At 49.4% G+C, this 24248-nt stretch overlaps 1 protein-coding gene across 1 annotated transcript in view; it reads left to right on the forward strand.

Annotated features, from left to right (window-relative positions):
* The window catches only part of LMF1 (lipase maturation factor 1), a 143154-nt gene that overhangs the window by 108016 nt on the left and 10890 nt on the right, over positions 1-24248 (forward strand). Inside the window, exons 7-9 of the mRNA XM_041402021.1 lie at positions 12463-12631; positions 15618-15771; positions 17931-18114. Coding sequence (XP_041257955.1) covers positions 12463-12631; positions 15618-15771; positions 17931-18114 — 507 coding nt within the window. The remainder of the gene's footprint in view (positions 1-12462; positions 12632-15617; positions 15772-17930; positions 18115-24248) is intronic.

Below are 24248 nucleotides of genomic sequence, written 5' to 3' on the forward strand. Positions count from 1 at the left end.
ATCTGTTCCTTGGCAGCCAAAGCTGAAAGGATTGGAGTCTTTTGCCCCCAGCTCCCCGTTTCTGGTCAGTGTGAATGAAACCCCACCTGTGATCAGCACGGGCAGCCTCAGCAAGGCTGCAGTGAATGAAAGCACCGGGGGGAATTGGAGGGAACACATCCTCTTCCTTCTCGGATCGGGTTACAGCGACCTCGGAACATCTGGACACCGTGTCCCAGGGCTCCCAGAGGTTCTGCTGCATGGAAGGTTCATCTGCCTTTGTTCAGTTCCTGCCCTTTTCCCTTCCTCCTTGCCTCCTCTGGATTCAGGGTTGCTCTCAATGTTCCTGGCCGTTTCCTGGTTCCCTGGTGAAACACCCCATGGAATTTTAGTGGGGTCTTTCCATGGGCAAGCACAGATCTGTAACTCCATGGCCATTCGCTGTGCTCATGGAAGAAATCACTCCTGAATTCCCTATAAGCTACTGGTTCCCAGCATCCTGAAAGACTCAATTTAAGGGAAAAACAAAAGCATTCCTTAATATTCCCTAGATCCCAGGAATGCATTTGGTGATGTGATGCTACTTTGCTTTGGGATTCCTGTGCCTGATCTCCAGGTTGTCCTGACAGGGTTTAATTGAAACAAGGGTGTGAAGGTGGGTCCTGCTGCCTCCAGGAGCCCCTGGGGTTTTTTGGGAATCCAGAGCAAGGGAGATGCCAAAGCCATGGGGTGGCTGTGGTGGCCTGATTCGTGGTGGTCCGTGTTGAGAAGATGATGTTGAACTCCAGCATCTCCTGGAAGTGACCCCATCCTCCCCTTGGGAGCAGCACATCCCCATCCCACCCCATCCCACCCCAACCCTCGTGCTGTTGTGCAGAGCTCAACGCCCAGAAGGAAAATGCAACTCCAGCTTTTCGCTTTTGTGCCTCTCAGGCCCAGACCTCAAGGTTTTAAAGACTTTCATATGTGCCTGACTTGATGTGCTCCGAGTATTCCCATTGAAGTGAACTAAGTGGATAAGACTTTGCAGGATTAAAGCCAAATGAGTCCTCACCCACCATGCTGGGAAGTCTTGTTGAAGTGGGTCATTGGAGGGAAAGGAGGAGGAGGCGCTTCCCAACTTGCCCCTTTCATTTTATGCTTTTATTTATTTAAAGGATTTTTATTTTTTTTTTATTCTTAGGCAGCTTAGGGGGAGAAAAGAAAATAAAAAGCCCCAGGCTGTGGTGTAACCACCGCAGGCAGATGTTGTCATGACTACTAAACAAGAAACCTGATTTATAAAATGAGGAAAAACAGATGAACGTGAAATAAAAGAGAAAAAAAAAGAGAGAGGCGATCTTAAAATATTAACTCTGATGTAGAGAAAAATATAAACAGACAGGGTTAGGAAATTCCATAAGGAATATGACTTGTTTAATATTAATCATAAAGGAAAAGATTATGAGAGCTCCAAAGGGTGCCAAATGAAATACTCCACACGCAGCCACTGCTGTGATAAGAGTCCTTGTGTGGCTTCCCAGGGCTGCCCTTGGCCACTCTGTGGAGGAGATGTCCTGGCTGGAAGTTGTTCCAGAGATGTTCTTGTGGTTCTGCTGCTTCTCCTGGTGCTTCTCCTCCCTCACAGCAGTTTCTGAGTGCAAACCCCCAGCGGGTGACAGCCAATAACCTGTACTTTTATTGCAAATCCGGGCAATGCTTTTATTGCAGAATATTGCAGATGTTGTGTTTGGGGACGTGGAGGGGTTTCTGTGACTGGGGTGGGTCAGGAGGGGTGAGATGTGTCCAGACCAGGGGTTCACCATGTCCCAGAGCTGAGGGGGGTGCAGATGAGTGGCTGGGTGGGGCTCAGGTGGCCCTGCTCCTGTCTCTGTGTCACACTGCTGCTCTGCTTGTCCCTCTCCTGCCATCCTGAGCTGGCAGAGCCCATGGTGATCCTGCACCAGAGAAGTGCCACGTGTCACAACTCCCTCTTCAACACTCCCAGACCATTCCTTGTCTAGGACAGGAGGGTCTTCAAGACCAGGAGACACCTCTGGGCGGGTTCCAAAGGCTCTCACTGGACCCCTGCCAGTCCCCTTTGCCTCTTGGGCTGTCACCACTGGCGTTCCCTGGTGACAGTGCCCGGTGTGGCCCCGCGCCCCAGCACGGTGACAGCAGCACTGCCACCACAAGACGCCAGAAAGGAGCAGCTGTGACCACAGCTGGGAGGGCTGGGAAATACCTCCGTGGGCTCCCCCTGGTAAACCCTGGCCAGAGCTGTAATTTGCTGCTCCGTTTCCCTCCCCTCCGTGCTGTCTCACCGCTCACGGCTCCGGCACGCCGCCTTTCCAGGCCCAAGTGGGACATGAACGCCTTGTGGCACGGCCCGTGCTCCAGCAGGCAATTCTGGGACTCTGGCATTGCTGCTCCCAGCCCTGCCTTTGGCACTGCCTCCTAAACAGCTTGGTTTGCAGGGCTCCTTCTCGCTGTCAGGAGGAATTCATCTCCAAAGGCAGACAGGAACTCTCCGTAACAAGTCCTGGCCTGAAGGACCAGGATGGAGATGCCCACCCAACAGGACCTTCCAGAGCAGATTCCCCTTGCAGAATCCATCCAGGACACCTGGGCAGATCCACTCTCACCTCTCCAGGTGCCTCTGCCTGCTCCTGATCCATGTCCTGACCTGGCACTGGCCGTGCACACACTGCCAAAGCTCTGAGCACCGTGGGGATGGTGCAGGAAAACTGGAACAGCAAGATTTCTGCATCTTTCCCCAGCTCCCTGCATCTTTTCCCAGTTCCCAGCTCCCTGCATATTTTCTCAGCTCCCTGCATCTTTTCCCAGTTCTCCTGCATCTTTCCCCAACTCCCTGCATCTTGTCATTCCCTGCATTTTTTTCCCTCACCGTTCTTTGCATCTTTCCCCAGCTCCCTGCATCTTTTCCTGTCTCCCTGCATTTTTTTCCCCCCCAGTTCTTTACATCTTTTCCCAGCTCCCTGCATCTTTCCTGGCTCCCTGCCTTTTTCCCAACTCCCTGCATTTTTTCCCCCTAGTTCTTTGCATCTTTTCCCAACTCCCTGCATCTTTCCTGGCTCCCTGCATTTTTCCCAACTCCCTGCATTTTTCCCCCCAGTTCTTTGCATCTTTTCCCAGCTTCCTGCATTTTTTCCCAGCTCAGCAGCCTGGGAGCATTCAGATCCCTGCTCCTTTTTATCAATCCCTTTCCAGAGCTCCTCCAGCAGCACCAGGCAGTGCCTGGCACTGGTGTGTCATTTCCAGTCTCTGTCCCAGTGTCCCTCTGGCACCTGGCTCCTTATCCACGCTGCTGGATGAGGCTGTTGGAATCACAGCATGAGGCAATGATGGATTTTTGCTCTTCCCCTCTGTTGACAAACCCAGTTGGTGGGTGATGAATGAGTAACCCTTGAAAGCGAGCCCCGTGGCTGGTGTGGGTGCCCTTGGGTTTTGTGGGATGAGTCAGTGTGGAGAGCAGGAACTTCCTCACGGACAGGCAGCTGCACTCCATCCTCTGCTGCAGATTCCCGAGAGCTGGAAAGCCTCAAGCCCTGGGCAGCACGATTCCAGGGGAGCATCTCCCCCTGGGAGCAGCCCAGCTGCCCCTGGGTGTTTGTTGGGGCAGCGTTCCCCCTCTGGTGAAGCCCTGCCTGGAATATCCAGCCTGGAATATTTTCATTCCTCTTCCAAGGGTTCCTCTCATATGTAAGCCAACAGTGCAGCAGCCTGAGCAGGGATCTTGCAGCTGTGACCTTGCAAGTGGGTGGCATTTTCTGCTTCCTCCTCAGCATCCTCAGGGATCCACAGCTCATGTGATCCCGTCTGCCACGGGCCAAATCCGGGCTGGGAAAAGCAGGATGAGGCTACCAGGAAATACCCACTGCCCTCGTCTCCTCATGGCTGGGATCTTCAAAGCTCCCACGAGGAGCCAGGCTCCTCAGGCAGCCCTGAAATTCTCCTTTGCCATCAGTGCAGGCAGCAGAGAGAAATGGCTCCAGGTTTATTAAATCCCATCCCTCTGGAGCACCTTGTCTTCCTCTGCAAAGCTAAAAGCAGGATTTGGGCTTCTTTTGGCTTCTGTTCCTGTCTAGGGCTGAACAGACTCCATCAATCCCTTTATTGGAGGTTTCTTTCAGATTCCCACAAGTAAATAAATCCATATAAATAAAATAAAAGCCACCCCCAGCAGGGCTGGAGCAACAAGCATCCCAATCTCTCATGATCTTCCCTGCCTCCATCCCAGCATCATTTTGTCCTACATGGAACCAACTGCTCAGGGAAGGAAAAAGCTGAAAAGCCTATTTTTTAAAAAATTATTTCATAATTTACACCTCGCTCCCATTGTAATTGGAATTATGAGTAAGGCTGAAAAGAAACTGCTGCAGATGGCAGCATGAAAATGTGATTTTTAACACATTTTGTGTTTTCTTAAGCATCTCTGGTTTTGCCCAGGGTACATTTCATTTGCTATTTATTTAGTCCCCACCTCTGACAGCTCAGGGATTGCTAAGCTGCCATCTGGGATGGAAGGAAAATGGGAAAACGCCTATTTTTCCTGCTTTTTCTTCTTCTGACCTCAGAAAATTTAACAGAATTTAATAAAATTTAAATGTGTCAATGAGCTGTGTGGTTACAACAAGGAGTTGGGCTTAGAATCCCAGAATCCTGGAATGGTTTGGGCTGGAGGGAACCTCAGCCAACCCCTGCCATGGCAGGGACATCTCCCCTGTCCCAGGCTGCTCCAAGCCCCCTCCAGCCTGGCCTTGGGCACTTCCAGGGATGGAGCAGCCACAGCTGCCCTGGGAAACGTGTGGCAGATCCTCACCAAGGACCTCAGTGATCCTTGTGGGTGTCTCCCAGCTCAGGATATTCCTGGATTCCGTATTTGTCACAGTTTGAAGCCATTTTCCAGCAGAGCTGAGGGAAGGATTTGGGACAGAGCCTTGCTGCAGAGGCACCTCGGAGCCACTGAGGCACGGTGGCTGTTCTGCCCTTCCTTCACATTTCTCCTCTTTTTTTTTTTTTTTTTTTAGCATTTCCATTAAATTTTTACATCCAGCCCTTCACTTTTTTTATCCTCCAGGCTTTTGCAGCCTGGCTTTATTAAAATCAAATGCTGCCCAGCCCCAAACTCAGCACCGGGCTGGGTTTTCCTGGTGTGTTTTCAGCCACAACTGTTTCCCATTTCTACCCAGCTCTCAGGAGCCCACGGGCTCAGGGATCAGGGATCAGCTCCGTGTGTTCCCCCCAAAATGTGCTCTTGGTTTAGCTGGAAAAATCCAGGTCATCCCAGAGCTGGAAACTCACCCAGCCTTGGCTTCCAGTGACACCGAGTAGCCAACCCAAGTTAAATATTTCACTGCAGATGTTGCTGAGAGCTTAAAGTTACCCAAAATTATGGATTTAACGAGGCAAGGAAAGGAGCTGCGGAAAGATCCAAATCAGGGAAGCCACCAGTGCTTTCCAAGCCGGTGTCAGGCTGATCAGATGTGACATCCTTGACTTTTTCCTTGCGTTTTCCCTGGGCCTGCGGATGCGGTCACGTCCTTTCCTTTTAGCTTGAAAAGGCAGAGATGGGTTTGAATCCGTTTTGGGCTTGAGTTTGGGGAGCAGAGTCCCAATCCAGCTGTTGCAGATGTCTCCATTTGTGAACTGGTGAAACCAAAACCTTGGATTTGAATTCTTTTGGAAGGGGATTGGGACACAGATCCCATTTCCCTGTGCCAGGGCTGTCTGAGATTGGCCATGCTCAGCATTCCCATCAATATTTATTCCCAAGAACATTGTTTTCCCTTTACTCTGTCTCTAATACCAATTTCATCCAAATTTTACCAAGACCTGGACTAGAGAAGATGTTCACTATCAGAATAGATTTTTTCTGATGTGTTCTCTCCTTCCCTCCCAAAAAAAATCATGTTTGCTCTGACTTTGGCAATTGTTGAATACCTCTAAATATTGCACAAAAAGTGATTTTCAAAGGAGCCTGCAGTGCCTGGATGGTGAAAGGGAATGGAAGCATTTTTGCCAGAAGTGTTTTAGCATTCCTTCAATCAAGGAATATAAACAGTTCCATGTGACTTTGGGCTGATCCAGGATTTGAGAGCAGGGTTTAATTCACATCATTTCTCGCAGAGGGAATTTTGAACCCACATATCTCCTAAAAATGTCCTAATTAGTAGGGAGGAGGATATTCTGGGAAAGGCTTTCACTTTCTTCTCTTGGTGGCATTCCACTTTATTACTGATCACTCAATAATCATCCAGCATTAATTACAGGGGAGTTCTGTGAACTGAGTTATTGATTGGTACCTATTGACAGCCCTTTCCAGGCTGTAATTAAACCTCAAACCAGCATTATTTCTGCAGGGCTGGAAAATGCTTCTCCTGAATCCTTCCTTTCCTGTGTGTTGGTATTAGGGGATAATCCTGGCTCTGAGGCACAAATGGCAAATGAAAATGGTGTTTGTGGTTTCACCAAGAGCAGAGCTGGTCCCTGCGGCCCTGGGTCCTGCTGCAGCTGGTGGGAAAGGCCCCACGGAGCTGAGGGTGGGCTCCACCCTCCAAAACCTGCCTGCCTGGAACCTTTTGGGAAGGACCAAGGTGCTGGGAATGCCTGGGGTGGAATTCCTCATCCTGGCTACTGGCTAGAACTAAAGAGCCCTTTTTTTTTTTTTTTTTTTTTTTTTTTGCCATGGGAGTGAGTGACCCTCTGCTTTGTGTTTTGGTTTGCACTGGTTGGAAATCAGGGAGGAATTCCTTTATGGAAAGGGCTGTCCAGGGTGGAACCCCCATGCCTGGAGGGATTTCAAAGCCATGTGGATGTGGCACTTGGGGACATTTGGGATCAGTGGTGGCCTTGGCTGTGGTGGGGGAACAGTTGGGCTGGATGGTCCAAGAATTCCATGATTCCAACCTCCGTGATTCCATGATTCCAACCTCAGTAATTCCATTATTCCAACCTCAGTGATTCCATGATTCCAATCTCAGTAATTCCATGATTTCAACCTCAGTAATTCCATGATTCCAACCTCAGTGATTCCATTATTCCAATCTCAGTAATTCCATGATTCCAATCTCAGTGATTCCATTATTCCAATCTCAGTAATTCCATTATTCCAACCTCAGTGACTGCATGATTCCAATCTCTGTGATTCTGTGATTCCAATCCCAATGATTCCATGATTCCAACCTCAGTGATTCCATGATTTCTACCTCAGTGATTCCATGACTCCAATCTCAGTGATTCCATGATTCCCACCTCAGTGATTCCGTGATTCCAATCCCAATGATTCCATTATTCCAACCCCACTGATTCCATTATTCCAATCTCAGTGATTGCATGATTTCTACCTCAATGATTCCATGATTCCAACCTCAGTGATTCCATGATTCCAGCCTCAATGATTGCGTGATTCCAATCCCAATGATTCCATTATTCCAACCCCACTGATTCCATTATTCCAATCTCAGTGATTGCATGATTTCTACCTCAATGATTCCATGATTCCAATCTCAGTGATTCCATTATTCCAACCTTAGTGATTCCATGATTCCAACCTCAGTGATTCCATTATTCCAATCTCAGTAATTCCATGATTCCAACCTCAGTGATTCCATGATTCCAGCCTCAATGATTGCGTGATTCCAATCCCAATGATTCCGTGGTTCCAACCTCAATAATTCCATGATTCCAAAGAACACCCACCCCAGGGGGGTCACAGGGACGATCCCCCAGCCCCTCTTGCCATCCACGTGCTTTCCCACAGGGTTGGTCTTTGCCATGGACGTGCTCTGGCTGTTCCTGAGGCGCTGCATCCCACAGCTCCTTAAAAACTTAAAAACCACCCATGGACACTTTTCCAGGTGTACTCTGTGCCTCCCTACCTACAGGGGAGACGACCATTCACGTCTGTCAGCATTTTCTGCAAGCATTTGCTTCATTAGGGGTGCCTCAAGAGATAAAAACAGATAATGGCCTTGCATACAGAGCCAAAAAGTTGAGGATTTGTCTGCATCCCCTTCCAGAGGCACATCCAGCCAACAGCACAGCCCCCCCTCCGTGTAACTGTTTGGGGTTTTGACAGTTTTATAACCCTAAATTTGCACCTTCTGGAGAATGGTGACAGTTAATGATTCATTGCCGTGCTGGAATTTTTCTTATGATGTCTTAATACCCAAGCATGGAGCAGAGCTCAGCAGAGAGGGAAAATAAAAACCAGGAGCAAAACAGTTTGGGAAAAAATCCCTGTGAGGGTGGCACAGGGTGCCCAGAGCAGCTGTGGCTGCCCCTGGATCCCTGGCAGTGCCCAAGGCCAGGCTGGATGGAGCTTGGAGCACCCTGGGATGGTGGAAGGAGTCCCTGGCAAAGGAGGGAGATTTTAAGTTCCTCCAGCCCATAATCTGTGGGAACTCCAGTAGGTGGCTCCTGTAGGAACAAATTAAAAACCAGTTTGGAGTGAGACACTTCCATTGGTGCACGTTCAGATCAAACCTAAATGTGGGGTGTGGGACAGCAGTGGAAAGGATTTGGGTCCCTCCTTAGACCTGGAATTGCCAAAACCTGACAGTGCAATTTGTAACTCATCAAAGCCTGGCCCAGATCAAGGACAGGTTTTAGTGAGGACTGTGCCTTTCTGTGTCCATGGTTGGTTTATTCCTCAGCAGAAGCTGACCTGCTCCCTTTTCTCCTGGTGCTTCCAGTAGTTCTCTGAATTTCTCTGGGATTCACAAAACCATCTCCTGTCTAGACAGAGGTGATTATTTATTTACCTGTTTTCGTCTGCACTGAACAGCAGAGATTAAATCCTCATGCAAATATTCAGTTAAGGAGTTAACAAGAAATTAAATTCATAATGGGAAATTTTAAATTATTGTTGCTTCTATTTAATAATGTGACTTTTTTTTCTGTGCCTATGATAAATTTTTGGGGAAAACGACATATATGAGTATTTTTCTAGGAATAGTTTAACAAATACACTCCAGTGCAGGCAGAGACTCTACTTTGACTTTTAGACTCTACTTTGGGGCAGCAGGAAGGACTGGATGGTTCTTGAGGTTTCCTTTTTCCCTTGAAATGATTTATAATCCTTCCAGGCATCCCAGTTTTGGCTTTTCTGTGCCAATGGCTCAATATCAGGGAGCCCCAGTGAGGTGACCCTGTCCTCATGCTGTGGACAAGCTCCAGGTAGCCCTCACCTGTGTTTTAGAGTTTCCAGTTTGTTTTTGTCCCTTCTGGACAAATATCCAGGCTGTGCCAGGGAATTTGAGCTTCCTCTGCCTACTGAATGTTTGTAACAATCTGGGATTTCAAAAAAAAAAAACCACCAAACCCCAGCCAAACAAAGAAGCCCAACCTGTAAAAAAGTTAAGGCTGGAGGTGCCCATTTTCTGACAGAGGGGTTTGGTAACGGGACAGGGAACAAAAATGTGAGGAATAATTGGTTTTGGGCCTAGAACCAGGAAAACTACTTTTCCAAATTAATCCAGCGAGAGCCATGAATCCACTGTATTTCATATCACACTTCATAAAACTCCAGTCATAATCCATAAAAGTGACATTATTAGATTAAAACCCTCAGTTCCTCCTAGAAGGAGCTCACTCATTAGACATGCTGTAGTTTTATAACCTCAAAGTTCCTCCCCAATTACCATGATTAATACAGGGCTTTAATAAAAAATTTCTCCCAATCACCACAGGGGTTGATCCCATCTGGTTGGTGTAATTGGGAGTTTCAATATTGTCCAGCAAGGGAAGGACGCTCCGGGAACACAAATCAAGGCTGAGGATGGATGGGGATGGAGGTCTGGAGATCCAGCTGGCTTTTGGTGGTGGTTGGAGCATGGAAAAGTCCAGGTGATGTGAGCCAGAGGCTGGGATTGCTGGGGGAAGTGGGGATGAATTCTCCCTCCTCGTGCAGATGATGAAGGGTCAGGGAAGCTCCCCGTGCTCTTCCAGCAGGGATGTGCCCTGGGAAATCCATCCTAAACTGAACATCCCAACTGCAGCCAGCACACTTCTGCTCTGAGGGAGCAGCACGTGGAAGCTCCAGAGGAAAGGCAGGATTCGGGGCGAAATAGGTGCTGCCTGCTGAGGTATGGATGGCAGTGGATCCATAAATCCTGCTCCTGTGGGATCCTGGGAGACACCAGGCTCAGCTTCACCCTTGGTGCCACGGACATGTCCATCCCTCTGCTCTGCTCTGGGGACTCTCACCTGGAGCACTGCCACCAGCATGAGGATGTGGAGCTGCTGGAGCCAATCCAGAGGAGGCCACAGGGATGCTCAGAGGGCTGGAGCCCCTCTGGAGCCAGGCTGGGAGAGCTGGAGCTGCTCACGTGGAGAGGAGAAGGCTCCAGGGAGAGCTCAGAGCCCTTCCAGGGCATAAAGGGGCTCCAGGAGAGCTGGAGAGGGACTGGGGACAAGGGATGGAGGGACAGGACACAGGGAATGGCTTCACATGAACAGAGATCAGCGCTAGTGGAACATTGGGAAGGAATTGTTCCCTGGGAGGGTGGCACAGATTCCCAGAGCAGCTGTGGCTGCCCCTGGATCCCTGGCAGTGCCCAAGGCGAGGCTGGACAGGGCTTGGAGCAGCCTGGGACAGTGGGAGGTGTTGGGGGGGGAACTGGAGGAGTTTAAGGTCTCTTCCCACCCAAACCATTCCATGACGATGATGATGATGATGATGATGAAATAACATAAAACTCACTCTCGATGGCCACGAAGCCGCTTGCTGGGACACCACCCTCAACACGTTTGAAAATCCCGTTGTTTGGCTTTGCAGCAGGAATTCCTTTGAGGTTTGTCCTTGCAGATCCGAGGGGTCCGTGGTTCCATCCACCCCCGGGTGAGCAGGAGCTGGTGTGAGCTCCAAGCCTCAGCCAGAAGCAGTGAAATTAAAAATGTGTCGGCTCCGCAGTTCCACCCCGGCCCAGAGAACGCCAAACTCGTGTTATTTTTGAATCCCCTGATTTTTCAGGGCTGCTGGAAATAAGAGCTCCTGCTCCTGACTCCCAAGCAATAAAGAGAGGTGAATCACTCCTGAAAAAAGCCCTCCCGTGGACCACCCAGGGGCTCCTGCAGAGCTGGGAACCAGAAGTGGCAAAGCACAGAAGGATTTTCTTAACACAACTGCAACTGCACGAGGCAAAATCACCTCGGAACAGGAGCAGAGTGAGAGGTGTGATAATGAAGCCAGGCTGATTAATATGCATCGAGCTAAATCACATTCAGGTCACAGAGCAAGCCCCAAACCTCGACTGTAACATGTTCCCCTCCAGGACCCAACATGTGTCTGGAATTCAGATAGAAATCGCTTTTTTCCCCCCTCATAATTACCCAACTCAGCATAAAGTATTATTTTTTTAACTAAATAATAGTTAGGATTTTTGTTCCTTGCTGTGATTGGTCAGAGCTCTCCTTTTTTTAACAATCTCTGACTTTCTGAAGGGTCCTGCTGGGGTTTTAAAACTTGTAACTTGCAAATCACCATGTCAGAAACTGTGGTGCCAGTCATATAAAATATGAAATCACACGTTCTTAGCATTTATTTGTTGTCATTTTTAATGAGAAAACATGGATTTTTTCCAACAGAACAGTGGCTGAAAGTCCTCAGGCTGAAACTGTCCCTGTGTTCTTGATTCTTACTGTGGAGTGGTATTTTGGGAGACCACATGCAAGATATTCTCCTAAACAGCCAATAAAAGCTAAAATTAAAACAAAATAACGCCTCTTAAAATGCACGCTTCTATATTTAATGCTGCTCTTTAATTAGAAGTTCCAAGGTTTCCTCCTGAAGGGTTTCAGGAGCGTTGCTCTCACGGATCCCTTGGAATAAGCAGGAATTGGGTGATTCCTGTGGGAAATTAAGTCACTTTGGAAATGAAGGCACTTTGAAAATTAAGTCACTTTGGAAATCAAGTCACTTTGGAAATCAAGGCACTGGAAATTGAGGCACTGTGGAAAACAAGTCACTTTGGAAATTAAGTCACTACGGAAATCAAGTCACTGGAAATCAAGACACTGTGGAAATCGAGTCACTTTGGAAATTGAGTCACTGTGGAAATCAAGTCACTGTGGAAATCAAGTCACTTTGGAAATCAAGGCACTGGAAATTGAGGCACTGTGGAAATCGAGGCACTGTGGAAATCAGGTCACTTTGGAAATTGAGTCACTGTGGAAATCAAGTCACTGTGGAAATCAAGTCACTTTGGAAATCAAGTCACTGGAAATCGAGGCACTGTGAAAATCGAGGCACTGTGGAAATGGAGTCACTCTCTGATCTCTCTTGCTGGAAGCACAGGCACAGGCAGAGCTCACGTGTGAACCAGAGCTGGTTCACATTTGGAATCTCTGGGCTGGGGCCTGGGCTCCAGGCAGGCTTTGCCATCCCGGAACGTCCTCGCTGGGATGCTCCAACCCCTCACCGCGCCTTTTGTTGGCATTTCGGGACATCCAGCGCTCTCTGCCTCCTTGTTCCCCATGCAGGTGCTCCTGATCATAAGCGGGAACCTGAGTTTCCTGAACTGGCTGACCATGGTGCCCAGCCTGGCCTGCTTTGACGACGCCAGCCTGGGGCTCCTCTTCGGCTCGCGGCTGCGGGAGCGGGCGGCGCGGCTGCAGCTGCCGGGGGCGCGGGGACAGCGGCTTTCCCTGGGTGAGTTATCCCCGACAGGGGAAGGGTGGCATTTGGGTGTGCTTGGCCCCAAAGCTCTCACCTTCAAGGCAAAGCTCTGCTGCTGTGTGGGCAGAGATATCGTGGTGGTTGAGGGTCTGCGGGGACATGGCCATGGGGACATTGCCACGGGGACGTTGCCACGGGGACGTTGTTTGTGGGACATGCCCTCTGCAGGATCAATGTCACAGCAAGTCCAGGCAGCTGCAGCTCTTAAGTCAATCCTTGCTCTGCCCCCGGTGACTCAAACTCAAAATAAGAATGGGGAGTTGCATGATTTCACTTACTTTTTAAATTTTTTTTTAAATAATTTTGACTGTTTAAAGTCAAGGATAAAACACCCAGTGGGGCTTGAGGTGAGGTTAGAAGCTGTGTTCTTACATTTGCTCTCTTCATTTGCTCTCTTTCAAGACGTGGTGAAGAGAAGGTTCCAGAGAGAACTTTGAGCCCTTTCCAGTTCCTAAAGTGACCTGGAGAGGGAGAACTGGAGAGGGACTTGGGACAAGGGATGGAGAGACAGGACGCAGGGAATGGCTGCAAACTGACAGGGCTGGATGGGATATTGGGAAGGAATTCCTGCTGGGAGGGTGGGCAGACCCTGGCACAGATTCCCAGTGAAGCTGTGGCTGCCCCTGGATCCCTGGAGGTGTCCAAGGCCAGGCTGGACAGGGTTTGGAGCAGCCTGGGCTGGTGGAAGGAGCAGCTGCTGGTGGCCACCTCTGGTAGCGAGGCCACCATCGTGGTGGGGAGAGAATTCCCCAAACCAGGGAGGAGGAGAACTCCTGCTCATCCCGTGGATGTGAAAAAACAAACACAGGGTGGGTTGTAGCTGGAAAAAAGGGCTCGAGGTGGCTGATTCCCCCTTCCAGAGGCGCTTTCCAAGCTGCCCTGATCCAGGAGAAGCAGCGCTGGGATGTTTCTCATGAGGCTGCGGAACAGATGGAGAGTGGTGTGTGCAGCATTTTTATAAACCACATATAAGCAACAAATTGCCTGTAATATCAACAACAATCACAGCTGCTGGGGTTAAATATCCCAAACATCTGTCAGAGGAAGGAAAAATGTCAACAAGAGGCAGCATCTGTCTCCAGTCTTTTCTACCAAGAAGCAGCTCATTAACCAAAAATGGGAGGTCCAGCCATGCAACTTTGTTAAGTTTTGCCTTTTATTTCACATATTTTGCTGGAATCAATCTTTATCAGCTTTTCCCCTCCTGGAGCTTTGCTTTGGAGGCTGTGAAAGTCTCAGACTTTTCCTCCCAACTCCATTTATGCCTCCAATCCCAAACAACACTGAGGCTGCACCTTGTTTTTGGGAGGAGAAGCCAAAGGGAGTCACTGTGAGGGGGAGGCAGATCCTGTTTTGAGGAACTTGCACCTTTTCTGTGATGTTCTCCAGAAAGGCTGACTGAGCCAGGCTGTCCAAGCAAGGAGAATGCCCATCCCGCTCGGGGTGGAGCTGTGTCCCACCCTCAGGAGGGGCGGGGTGTCTGTAACATCCCAGAAATTGGAATTCCTGCGTGTTTTCTCTGCTCAGGAAGCTGGGGCTGCTGAGCTGGTGGTGATGGGTGCCAAGAGGCTCAGAGGAGCCCTCAGTCCTCGGCCACCAGGGCAGAAGACAGGAGAGCCCCCAGCCATATTCCGATTTTCTGAGACCAGTCCTTGAAGTGTTTGATTCCTTCTGAGGCCTCCACTTCCCATGCAGATCCCACTGGCTCCTGTCCCCACATTTTGCTCCATCTGGATTATTTTTTTCCTTGAATTAGCCCCTTTTTCTCTCTGATGGAGTGGCTGTGACCCCAAGGTCAGGGAGACAGGAGGAGAAACGCTCCTGCTGAAGGATGAGCAGTCCCTGCATGGCCATGGCCTGCTGAGGAGCCAGGGGAGGCTCTGTGCCTGTACCTGCTCTTGATTTACAGGGGAAGAAGTTCAGCCCATCTCAAAAAACCCCAAAAAATGCCCCAAAGCCTCGTACCCAGGGGGTGAGGGAAGGCCCGATTCAAACGGTTCTCCAGAAATGTTCTCAGACTAAACAATTATTAATAGCTTCTGAGAGAGGTTCAAATAAACATCCCTCTCCTGCAGAGATAAGGGGAAAGCTCCACGCAATTGCTTTGAATCTGATCCTTTGGCTGTTAATGTTAAATAAATTGAAAAGGGCCATGAGGGAAGGAGCCCCTGGGGGGTCACCTCTGCTTATTTGTCTGATGGTGGCCTGGGATGCAGCCCAGCCCCGTGCTGCTCCTGCAAACCCCATCCCAGAGCGCTGGCACAGCAACACACATCTCCTCCAGGAGCGCTGGGGAGCTGGGATTTTGCAGGAGGAAAAGCCCTGAGGATGGGGAGAGCTCGGGGCAGCAGGAGGAGGCAGGAGCGGCCCCAGGCCTCCAGCACGGCTCCCAAAGCTGGAGGAGCTGATCCCGAGCAAGGTGCAAGTGCCAGCTGTGGTTTTTCCCCTGTATTAAAGGCATGATTGATGTCACATTTTAGACATTTTTCCTTTTAGCCCTTGCTCAGACTATTTAGAGAAAGGCAGATCCCAGTGGCGATAGCGGCCTGTGGCAAGGCCGGGGTGGCCACGGCAGGGCCAGCACGGGGGGCCTGGGGTGTAATTGGATAAAAAAGTCCACATTGAGGGGCACAGGTGGTTGGTTATTGGGTTAAAAATGAAAATAATTTAGGTGTCCTTTCTTAACTGGATAGTTCATCCTTAAAAGGCCTTGCAGAGAGAGGATGGGCTCCATTTTTAGTTTGTTAGAGTGAAGTGCTGCAGAACTCAGCGTTTGTGAGACTGTGACATGGATAAGAACTGACAAACATCTGAGTCCCAACAAGAAATACTGACTCGTGCATTTAATCCCAACCTTGGCAAAAAGAAGCAAAGACTCAGCAGGAATGGGAATGGGGATGGGGATGTGAGCAGAGCAGTGAAATCACCTCCCTGTGCTCTGGTTTGGTGTCCCCCACAGGCTCCTGTGTCCGCAGAGTGCTGAACATCTCCTTGGGCCTCCTCATCACCTACCTGAGCATCCCGGTGGTGCTGAACCTGCTCAGCTCCAGACAGGTCATGAACACCTCCTTCAACCCCCTCAGGATCGTCAACACCTACGGAGCCTTTGGGAGGTACCTGTGGGCCTTTAGTGGCACATCCCAGAGCTCCCTCCAGGATGTTCCAGAGCCAGACCTGCTGTGTGCCTTAAACCTAAAGAGAAATCCTTCCAGCAGGCCTGGAATATGAGGGAGATGGAGAGAAGGAGCAGGTTTCTTTCCCTGTGAAATACAGTGTATGATGTGTCTGTTTATGAGAGAGATGGAGAAAAGGGGCAGGTTCCTTTCCCACTAAATTCCAATTTATGGATTATCTGTTTAGGAGAAATAAAGAGAAAAGGAACAGGTTTCTTTCCCACTAAATTCCAATTTATGGATTATCTGTTTAGGTGAAATAAAGAGAAAAGAAAGAGGTTTCTTTCCCACTAAACTCCAATTTATGGATTATCTGTTTAGGAGAAATAAAGAGAAAAGGAGCAGGTTTCTTTCCCACTGAATTTATTTTCTCTGAGCTGTCTATGAGTCAGCTCATTCCATCGACATAGCAAATGTGAGAGCAGGATGAAAATATCCATAGGAGCAGGATGAAAATATCCATAGGAGAGTTCACCCAGGATATCTTCATCATCCCCAGCCCTCTTTATTTCTGGTGAGCTTCTCTTCCCCTGCACTCCTTTGCTCTCCCTCCTGGAAGCATCCACAACAGCTCTTGGTAGCAGATTTTTCCAGTGAGTGGCTTGGGAAATTCATTGTATATGTATATAAATATAAATATAATCATAAATATAAATATATTTTGCAGAAGGTGAAGCAGTTTGGCTGTTAAAGGTCTGGCCTCCTCAGTGAAGGGGAGGAACGAGTCCCACCACAAGCACTGGAGGTGCTGAGGACATATCAAATGAATATAATTTTTCCTCAGTTTTTCAAATAGCAGAAATTTCTGTGGACAGAAAAAAACTAGAAAAATACTAAAAACATCAACACTTGTGGAAAATGCCAAAATTTCCTCTTTTTTTTTTGAGAGAGAGAGAGAAATAAGCCCTGAACTTCTTTGAAGGCTGGAGTGGTGAAGCTCCAGGAGATTGTTTTCTTTGGGTTGTTGTCCTTTTTCTTCTCCAGCCTTTGGTTTCCATTTCAGCAGTTACCAGACCCTACAGAGCATGTGCTGAAATGCTGCTGTAATATGTTGGTAATTCCAGCCTATGTAAACCAATAAAAAGAGGATTGCAGCTTATAATGAACCTGGGATGATGTGAAAGCTGACAGGTTTGGGATCACACAGTAGGAGCAGCCTTTTATTGGTAATTTGGTGTCCCTGATTTACAGGGTGTTCCTGAGCCTTGGGCAGCTGGCCACAGCTCAGAGCTGAGCCCAGGGGATAAAATGGAACTTGGCTGGAGAATGCACAGATCTCCTCAATGGAGGCAACAATTACAAGAGGAGATGCTCAGCATTCCTTAGGTTGGGAGCATCTCTCCCTGGGAGCCATCGGGGCAGAAGGTGGAGGTTGTGTGTTTCCCAAATTTTCAGTTTCTTGGGCTGGAGGAGGCAAAATCAAAGTAGAAGAAAATCCAAAGGGTGTTGTAGCTGCAGAGCTTTGCCAGGCAGGTTTCTGTAGCTCTGTGCTCAGTGTGGAAAGCAGCTCCTGGGGCAGGTGGGTGTCTCTGGCAGCTCAGCCAGGACTCCAGGGTGGTGTTTCCATGGCCTGGAGTTGGCCATTCCCACTTCTCCATGATGGGATTGCAGCTGAGCCACGTGGGAGTACTCATGAGCAGCTCTGATCCACAGCCCCGCCTGTCCTGTTAGGAATCATCTTTATGGATCCCAGCTGGCCCTCGGGCTGCTACAGCTGCAGGTGGTGAAAGGAACAGCTTGGAATTTCACTTTGCTGCTGGAGAGAGAGAGGTGCCAGGATCCAGAGGTTCTCTGGATGCCAGGATCCAACTGTGCCTCCAGGCCAGTTACTTGTGGGCTCTCAAGAACCAGAGCTTTTAGCTGAGATATGGGGAGAAATCCTTCTCCTTCCTTCCTGGCACAGATTCCCAGAGCAGCTGGGGCTGCCCCTGGATCCCTGGCAGTGTCCATGGCCAGGCTGGACAGGGCTTGGAGCAGCCTGGGACAGTGGGAGGTGTTGGGGTTGGAACTGGATGGGCTTTTCCCACCCAAACCTTTCTGTGGTTTTATGATTTTTCCACGATTTGAGCCAAATAACAACATCCTGCTGTACCCCACAGCATCACCAAGGAGAGGACAGAAGTCATCCTTCAGGGAACGTCCAGCCTGGATCCCAATGACCCCACAGCAGTCTGGGAGGAGTTTGAGTTCAAGTGCAAGCCCGGGGACTTGAGGAGGAGGCCGTGCCTCATCTCCCCCTACCACTATCGCCTCGACTGGCTCATGTGGTTTGCTGCCTTCCAGGTAGGTGCCTCTGAAAGCCTGGGCCTTCCTTGACCAGGAAAAACCAATTACATGGATTTACTACGTGTTGGGATCACAGGGGAGTGCTGGAAGCAGTGGCTGAGTTAATTATGTTTAAAAAAAAAAAAAGCAAGAACAAAGGTTGTGTTCCTAAAGGACTGTGCTACTGTAATGAAACTCTTGGCAATTTTATGTGAGGGTTTTTTTAAGGGTTTCTTAGCAATACCAAGAATCCCTGTTGGGGACAGCCCTGAGGACAGCAGCTCCCCATTCCCCACCTGCCCACACATGGACGTTGGTCCCTCCAAATATTTTTCTCATGTGATATCAGCAAACAGGTGACAGCCAGAAATTAAATAAGGGGGGGGAAGTTGAAGGTTAATTCTTGTTTAGCTTATTTTGCAAATCTTACCCATGTGACATGGGCTGGGTTTTCCAGAACTGACTGACAGCAGTGGCAGGAGGAAAAACCATGTCAGAGTACCCCAGGTTTTTCTCTTTGTCCCTGCATCCTCTCCTGGAATATCTTCTTCCCCCTGCCACAAGCTCCTGGGTTTGCTGTCGCTGTGGTATTTTCATTTCAGAGCCTTTGGGATTCCTGGGCCCTGACATCAGGCCATGGTTTGATATTTACCCTGCTGGTTTGTGTGTGCTGGAATTTCATTTAATCTGCATTAGGGCTGCTTATCCCTCAGGAAAATCACAGCCAAGGTCCAAACTGCAGCCAGGAGCAGGGCCTGGAATTAGGGAAAGGTGCAGGGGGTGGATGGAGCTGGGGGTTGAAGTCAGGCTGTGTTTTGGGAGGGGTCTGAGTGGGGAGAAATCAGCTTCCCCAGGCCCTGGTTGTGTCTGAGGTGTGAAAAAGGCTCTGCCCAGGGCAGAAATGTCCTGAAGGTTTCAAATAAAAGAGATCTGAGGTTTAAAGCTGAAGGATGAGACACAGGTGCTGCTGTGCCAAGGGGTGCTGCTGTACCTGGGAGGAGGAAGAGGAAATAACCCAGCCTCTTTGCATCCTTACTGTTAAATTCAATATTATCAGTGTTTAATTCATTATTTGTAGTGTTTAATTCAATATTATTAGTGTTTAATTCATTATTATTAGTGTTTAATTCATTCTTATTACTGTGTCATTCACTATGATCAGTGTTTATTATTATTAGTGTTTAATCCATTTTTTTTTAGTGTTTAATTCACTGAAATCTTCCCCCAAGCATTCCCATTGGAACACTTGGGAGTGTTGGTCTCTCTCGAGGTGTGTCCACAGCAGCTAATTAGCAGCAATTAGTGTTGAAGGTCTCTTTGCTCTAGCTGGAAAGTGGGAATGGAGATAACTCTTGTGGAAAGCAGTGGGAATGGGGGTAACTCTTGTGGAAAGCAGTGGGAATGGGGGTAACTCTTGTGGAAAGCAGTGGGAATGGGGGTAACTCTTGTGGAAAGCAGTGGGAATGGGGGTAACTCTTGTGGAAAGCAGTGGGAATGGGGGTAACTCTTGTGGAAAGCAGTGGGAATGGGGGTAACTCTTGTGGAAAGCAGTGGGAATGGGGGTAACTCTTGTGGAAAGCAGTGGGAATGGGGGTAACTCTTGTGGAAAGCAGTGGGAATGGGGGTAACTCTTGTGGAAAGCAGTGGGAATGGGGGTAACTCTTGTGGAAAGCAGTGGGAATGGGGGTAACTCTTGTGGAAAGCAGTGGGAATGGGGGTAACTCTTGTGGAAAGCAGTGGGAATGGGGGTAACTCTTGTGGAAAGCAGTGGGAATGGGGGTAACTCTTGTGGAAAGCAGTGGGAATGGGGGTAACTCTTGTGGAAAGCAGTGGGAATGGGGGTAACTCTTGTGGAAAGCAGTGGGAATGGGGGTAACTCTTGTGGAAAGCAGTGGGAATGGGGGTAACTCTTGTGGAAAGCAGTGGGAATGGGGGTAACTCTTGTGGAAAGCAGTGGGAATGGGGGTAACTCTTGTGGAAAGCAGTGGGAATGGGGGTAACTCTTGTGGAAAGCAGTGGGAATGGGGGTAACTCTTGTGGAAAGCAGTGGGAATGGGGGTAACTCTTGTGGAAAGCAGTGGGAATGGGGGTAACTCTTGTGGAAAGCAGTGGGAATGGGGGTAACTCTTGTGGAAAGCAGTGGGAATGGGGGTAACTCTTGTGGAAAGCAGTGGGAATGGGGGTAACTCTTGTGGAAAGCAGTGGGAATGGGGGTAACTCTTGTGGAAAGCAGTGGGAATGGGGGTAACTCTTGTGGAAAGCAGTGGGAATGGGGGTAACTCTTGTGGAAAGCAGTGGGAATGGGGGTAACTCTTGTGGAAAGCAGTGGGAATGGGGGTAACTCTTGTGGAAAGCAGTGGGAATGGGGGTAACTCTTGTGGAAAGCAGTGGGAATGGGGGTAACTCTTGTGGAAAGCAGTGGGAATGGGGGTAACTCTTGTGGAAAGCAGTGGGAATGGGGGTAACTCTTGTGGAAAGCAGTGGGAATGGGGGTAACTCTTGTGGAAAGCAGTGGGAATGGGGGTAACTCTTGTGGAAAGCAGTGGGAATGGGGGTAACTCTTGTGGAAAGCAGTGGGAATGGGGGTAACTCTTGTGGAAAGCAGTGGGAATGGGGGTAACTCTTGTGGAAAGCAGTGGGAATGGGGGTAACTCTTGTGGAAAGCAGTGGGAATGGGGGTAACTCTTGTGGAAAGCAGTGGGAATGGGGGTAACTCTTGTGGAAAGCAGTGGGAATGGGGGTAACTCTTGTGGAAAGCAGTGGGAATGGGGGTAACTCTTGTGGAAAGCAGTGGGAATGGGGGTAACTCTTGTGGAAAGCAGTGGGAATGGGGGTAACTCTTGTGGAAAGCAGTGGGAATGGGGGTAACTCTTGTGGAAAGCAGTGGGAATGGGGGTAACTCTTGTGGAAAGCAGTGGGAATGGGGGTAACTCTTGTGGAAAGCAGTGGGAATGGGGGTAACTCTTGTGGAAAGCAGTGGGAATGGGGGTAACTCTTGTGGAAAGCAGTGGGAATGGGGGTAACTCTTGTGGAAAGCAGTGGGAATGGGGGTAACTCTTGTGGAAAGCAGTGGGAATGGGGGTAACTCTTGTGGAAAGCAGTGGGAATGGGGGTAACTCTTGTGGAAAGCAGTGGGAATGGGGGTAACTCTTGTGGAAAGCAGTGGGAATGGGGGTAACTCTTGTGGAAAGCAGTGGGAATGGGGGTAACTCTTGTGGAAAGCAGTGGGAATGGGGGTAACTCTTGTGGAAAGCAGTGGGAATGGGGGTAACTCTTGTGGAAAGCAGTGGGAATGGGGGTAACTCTTGTGGAAAGCAGTGGGAATGGGGGTAACTCTTGTGGAGAACAGTGGAATGGGGGTAACTCTGGTGGAGAACAATGGGAAGGCGAGCTGCCCGGGCAGGGCAGTGAGCTGGGATGCTCAGGCATGTAAATACCTGCTTAAGCATGGAAGTAAATCCCTTTTGGAATGGCCACTGCTCGGCTGGAGCACTGAGAGCTGCGGATCTGCTGCCAGCTGCCTCCCTGGGCTGCCACAGAAATCCCTGGCTGTTCTTTGGACCTTGAGTCCCTCAGAGCAGCAGAAAGGAGGAGAAGCAGGAGCTGGAAGCCCAGGAGGAGCTCGTGAAGCCAGAGGAGTTGTGCAAAACCCGTGTGGGAGTTCACAGAGTCCATAAAGGAGCGAGTTCAGCCTCTGGATTAGATTTAATTTGTTTCCAGAAGTTCTGGGATGTTTCTCTGGCACCACTCTCCCGTTCCCCCAGGGCTGTCTGCACCTCCCTGGCAGTGGCCAGGGACAGGGCTGACATTCCCAGCTCTGACAGGCTGTGGAAAAGCCCCGGGCTTCAGGGAAGGATATTTCCCATCCCTTGTGCTGCTCCTGACAGGCTCCTCTTTGCACCTCATCAGCACCTGACAAACCACCCCGGGATCCCCCAGGAACTTCCCAGCCTGGATTGGCTCCAGGATTCACTGGGAAGTTGCCTCCAAGCTGGCCTTGGGCACTGTCAGAGATCCAGGGGCAGCCACAGCTCCTCTGGGCACGCTGTGCCAGCACCTCCCCACCCTCAGATAAGGCTGAAATTGTAGAATATGATTTAATCCCACAAAATTGAGGTTAAGCATTAGGAATAACTTTTTTCCCCTTGACACTTCCATGTGTTAGTGCACAAACATGCTGGTTTATTGTTAAAGGCTTATCTGTGCTGCAGCTACTGATGCCAAGCCTCCTGTAATTATTTGACTTCTGGTTTATGGTGGAATTTCGGGAATAGCCCAGCACTGAGCTGGGCTGGCACAAAAATCATTCCAATTCCTGGGTTCAGCATTGCTGATCAATAACAGCCAGAAAACCAAATACTGCTCGTACTTTTGGGGCTTTGAGCTGGTCAGTTCTGCTGCTGCTGGGCTGTCGTGGATTCCACAGAAGTTGGATGTTTATTGCCCCAAAGGGTTGTTGTCCACCAGTGGAAAAGGAAAAATCCAAGGGAAAGGCTTTTCCCTTCCTTATTGTGGCCTGAAGGGTATTTATTCTGTTTGGGGGCTGCATGGCCAACACAAGGCACCTTCTTGGTGCTCATCAAAGAAAAACTGCTCCAAAATAACAAAATACTGCTGTCCTCAGACTGCATTTAAAGCCCAGTGTCTGCTGGATCGTTCCTTGAAGCTGCTCCAAAAGTCTGTGGATGTAAAACCTGATGTGGAGCAGAGCTTGGGGTGCTCTGGGATGCAATGTGTGTTTTCCAGAGAGGAGGATATTTATAAAAAAACCTTCAGCTGCTTTCCTAAGAGCAGAGAGAGCCTCCAGCAGCAGGGCTGGTGCTCTGGGTGGTAACAGAATGCAGCCATGATAATTTCTGAAAAATCCTTTTGCCAGGATTTTCTACTGAAGAGCTGAAAAGCCTCAGGAAAGAAATATAAACAATTAACTGTCTGCTGCTGTAGAATGCAACAGGTGCATGTGTAATTAGTCCATGTTAGTTGTTTCTAATTAATGGCCAATCACATTCAGCTGGCTCAGACTCACTGGGAGTCATGAGCTTTAGTTGTCATTCCTCTCCTGTCCTTTCCAGCCTTCTGATGGATCCTTTTATTTCTATTTCTTTTAGTATAGTTTTAGTATAGCATTTTAATATAATATATATCATAATACAATAAATCAGCCTTCTGAAACGTGGAGTCAAGGTTCTCCTCTCTTCCCTCGTCCTGGCACCCTCAAGCACAACCATAACAGAGAGTGGTGGAAACTTCAGGTTATGCATGAGCTGGAAGAGCTGAGGAAAAGGAACCCCATTTCTGGAGAAGGCAGGTTCATATTCTTGTCAGATATTTCATTTGAGCCTCCTGTTATCTCAGCCTTGCAGCCAGAAGGTGCTCAGAGGGAAAATCTGCCCGGGGGAGGAGTGTGGGTGTCACCACCAACCCTCAGTGCTCCCTGCACCGAGCTCAGCCTGCTCCATTTCCTTCCTTCCCCCTCTCCACACACGGGCTCAGCTCATTCCCCTGCAGCATTCTGCACAGGGAAGTTTTGTTTCCTCCTTTTCCCTGGGATCATTTTTTTGTCATTGTCTCCCTGTGGCCATGCAGAATTCCAGGCAGCCTCGCCTCCTGCAGCAGCAGTGCCAGGGAAGTGCCCAGAATGCCAAAGCAGATATCCTGTCGTGCCCTGGATAAATCCAGAGGGAGACCTTGGCTTGGGGAGGGGTTCCTGCCCGGTGGCCACTGCCAGACCCCACCCTGGAACAAAGGGACTTTTCATCCCCGACACAGGAGCCGTGCCAGGTGTGGCCTTTCCCTGCATAGGTGGGATCCAGGAGCTGATTCCCAAAGTCTTGCTCTGCTCTCTCATGCAGCCTTTTATTCCTGCCTCCTTCAGGGAGCAGCTGCTTTCCCAAGGATTTGCTGATGGGATGGATTGAGGGGTGGCTTTTAGTGAGTAATGCGCATTGGGCTGGAGACATGGCTTTGGGAAACTCACAGAAAAAAGGGATGAAATTAGGAAAAAAATCTTCCTTGTCAGACTGGGGAGGGGCTGGGATGGAATTCCCAGAGCAGCTGTGGCTGCCCCTGGATCCCTGGCAGTGCCCAAGGCCAGGCTGGACAGGGCTGGGAGCAGCCTGGGACAGTGGGAGGTGTCCCTGCCATGGCAGGGG

The sequence above is a fragment of the Onychostruthus taczanowskii genome, unplaced genomic scaffold, assembly GCF_017590055.1.
Source record: "Onychostruthus taczanowskii isolate IOZ18803 unplaced genomic scaffold, ASM1759005v1 scaffold19, whole genome shotgun sequence".
Lineage (NCBI taxonomy): Eukaryota > Metazoa > Chordata > Aves > Passeriformes > Passeridae > Onychostruthus > Onychostruthus taczanowskii.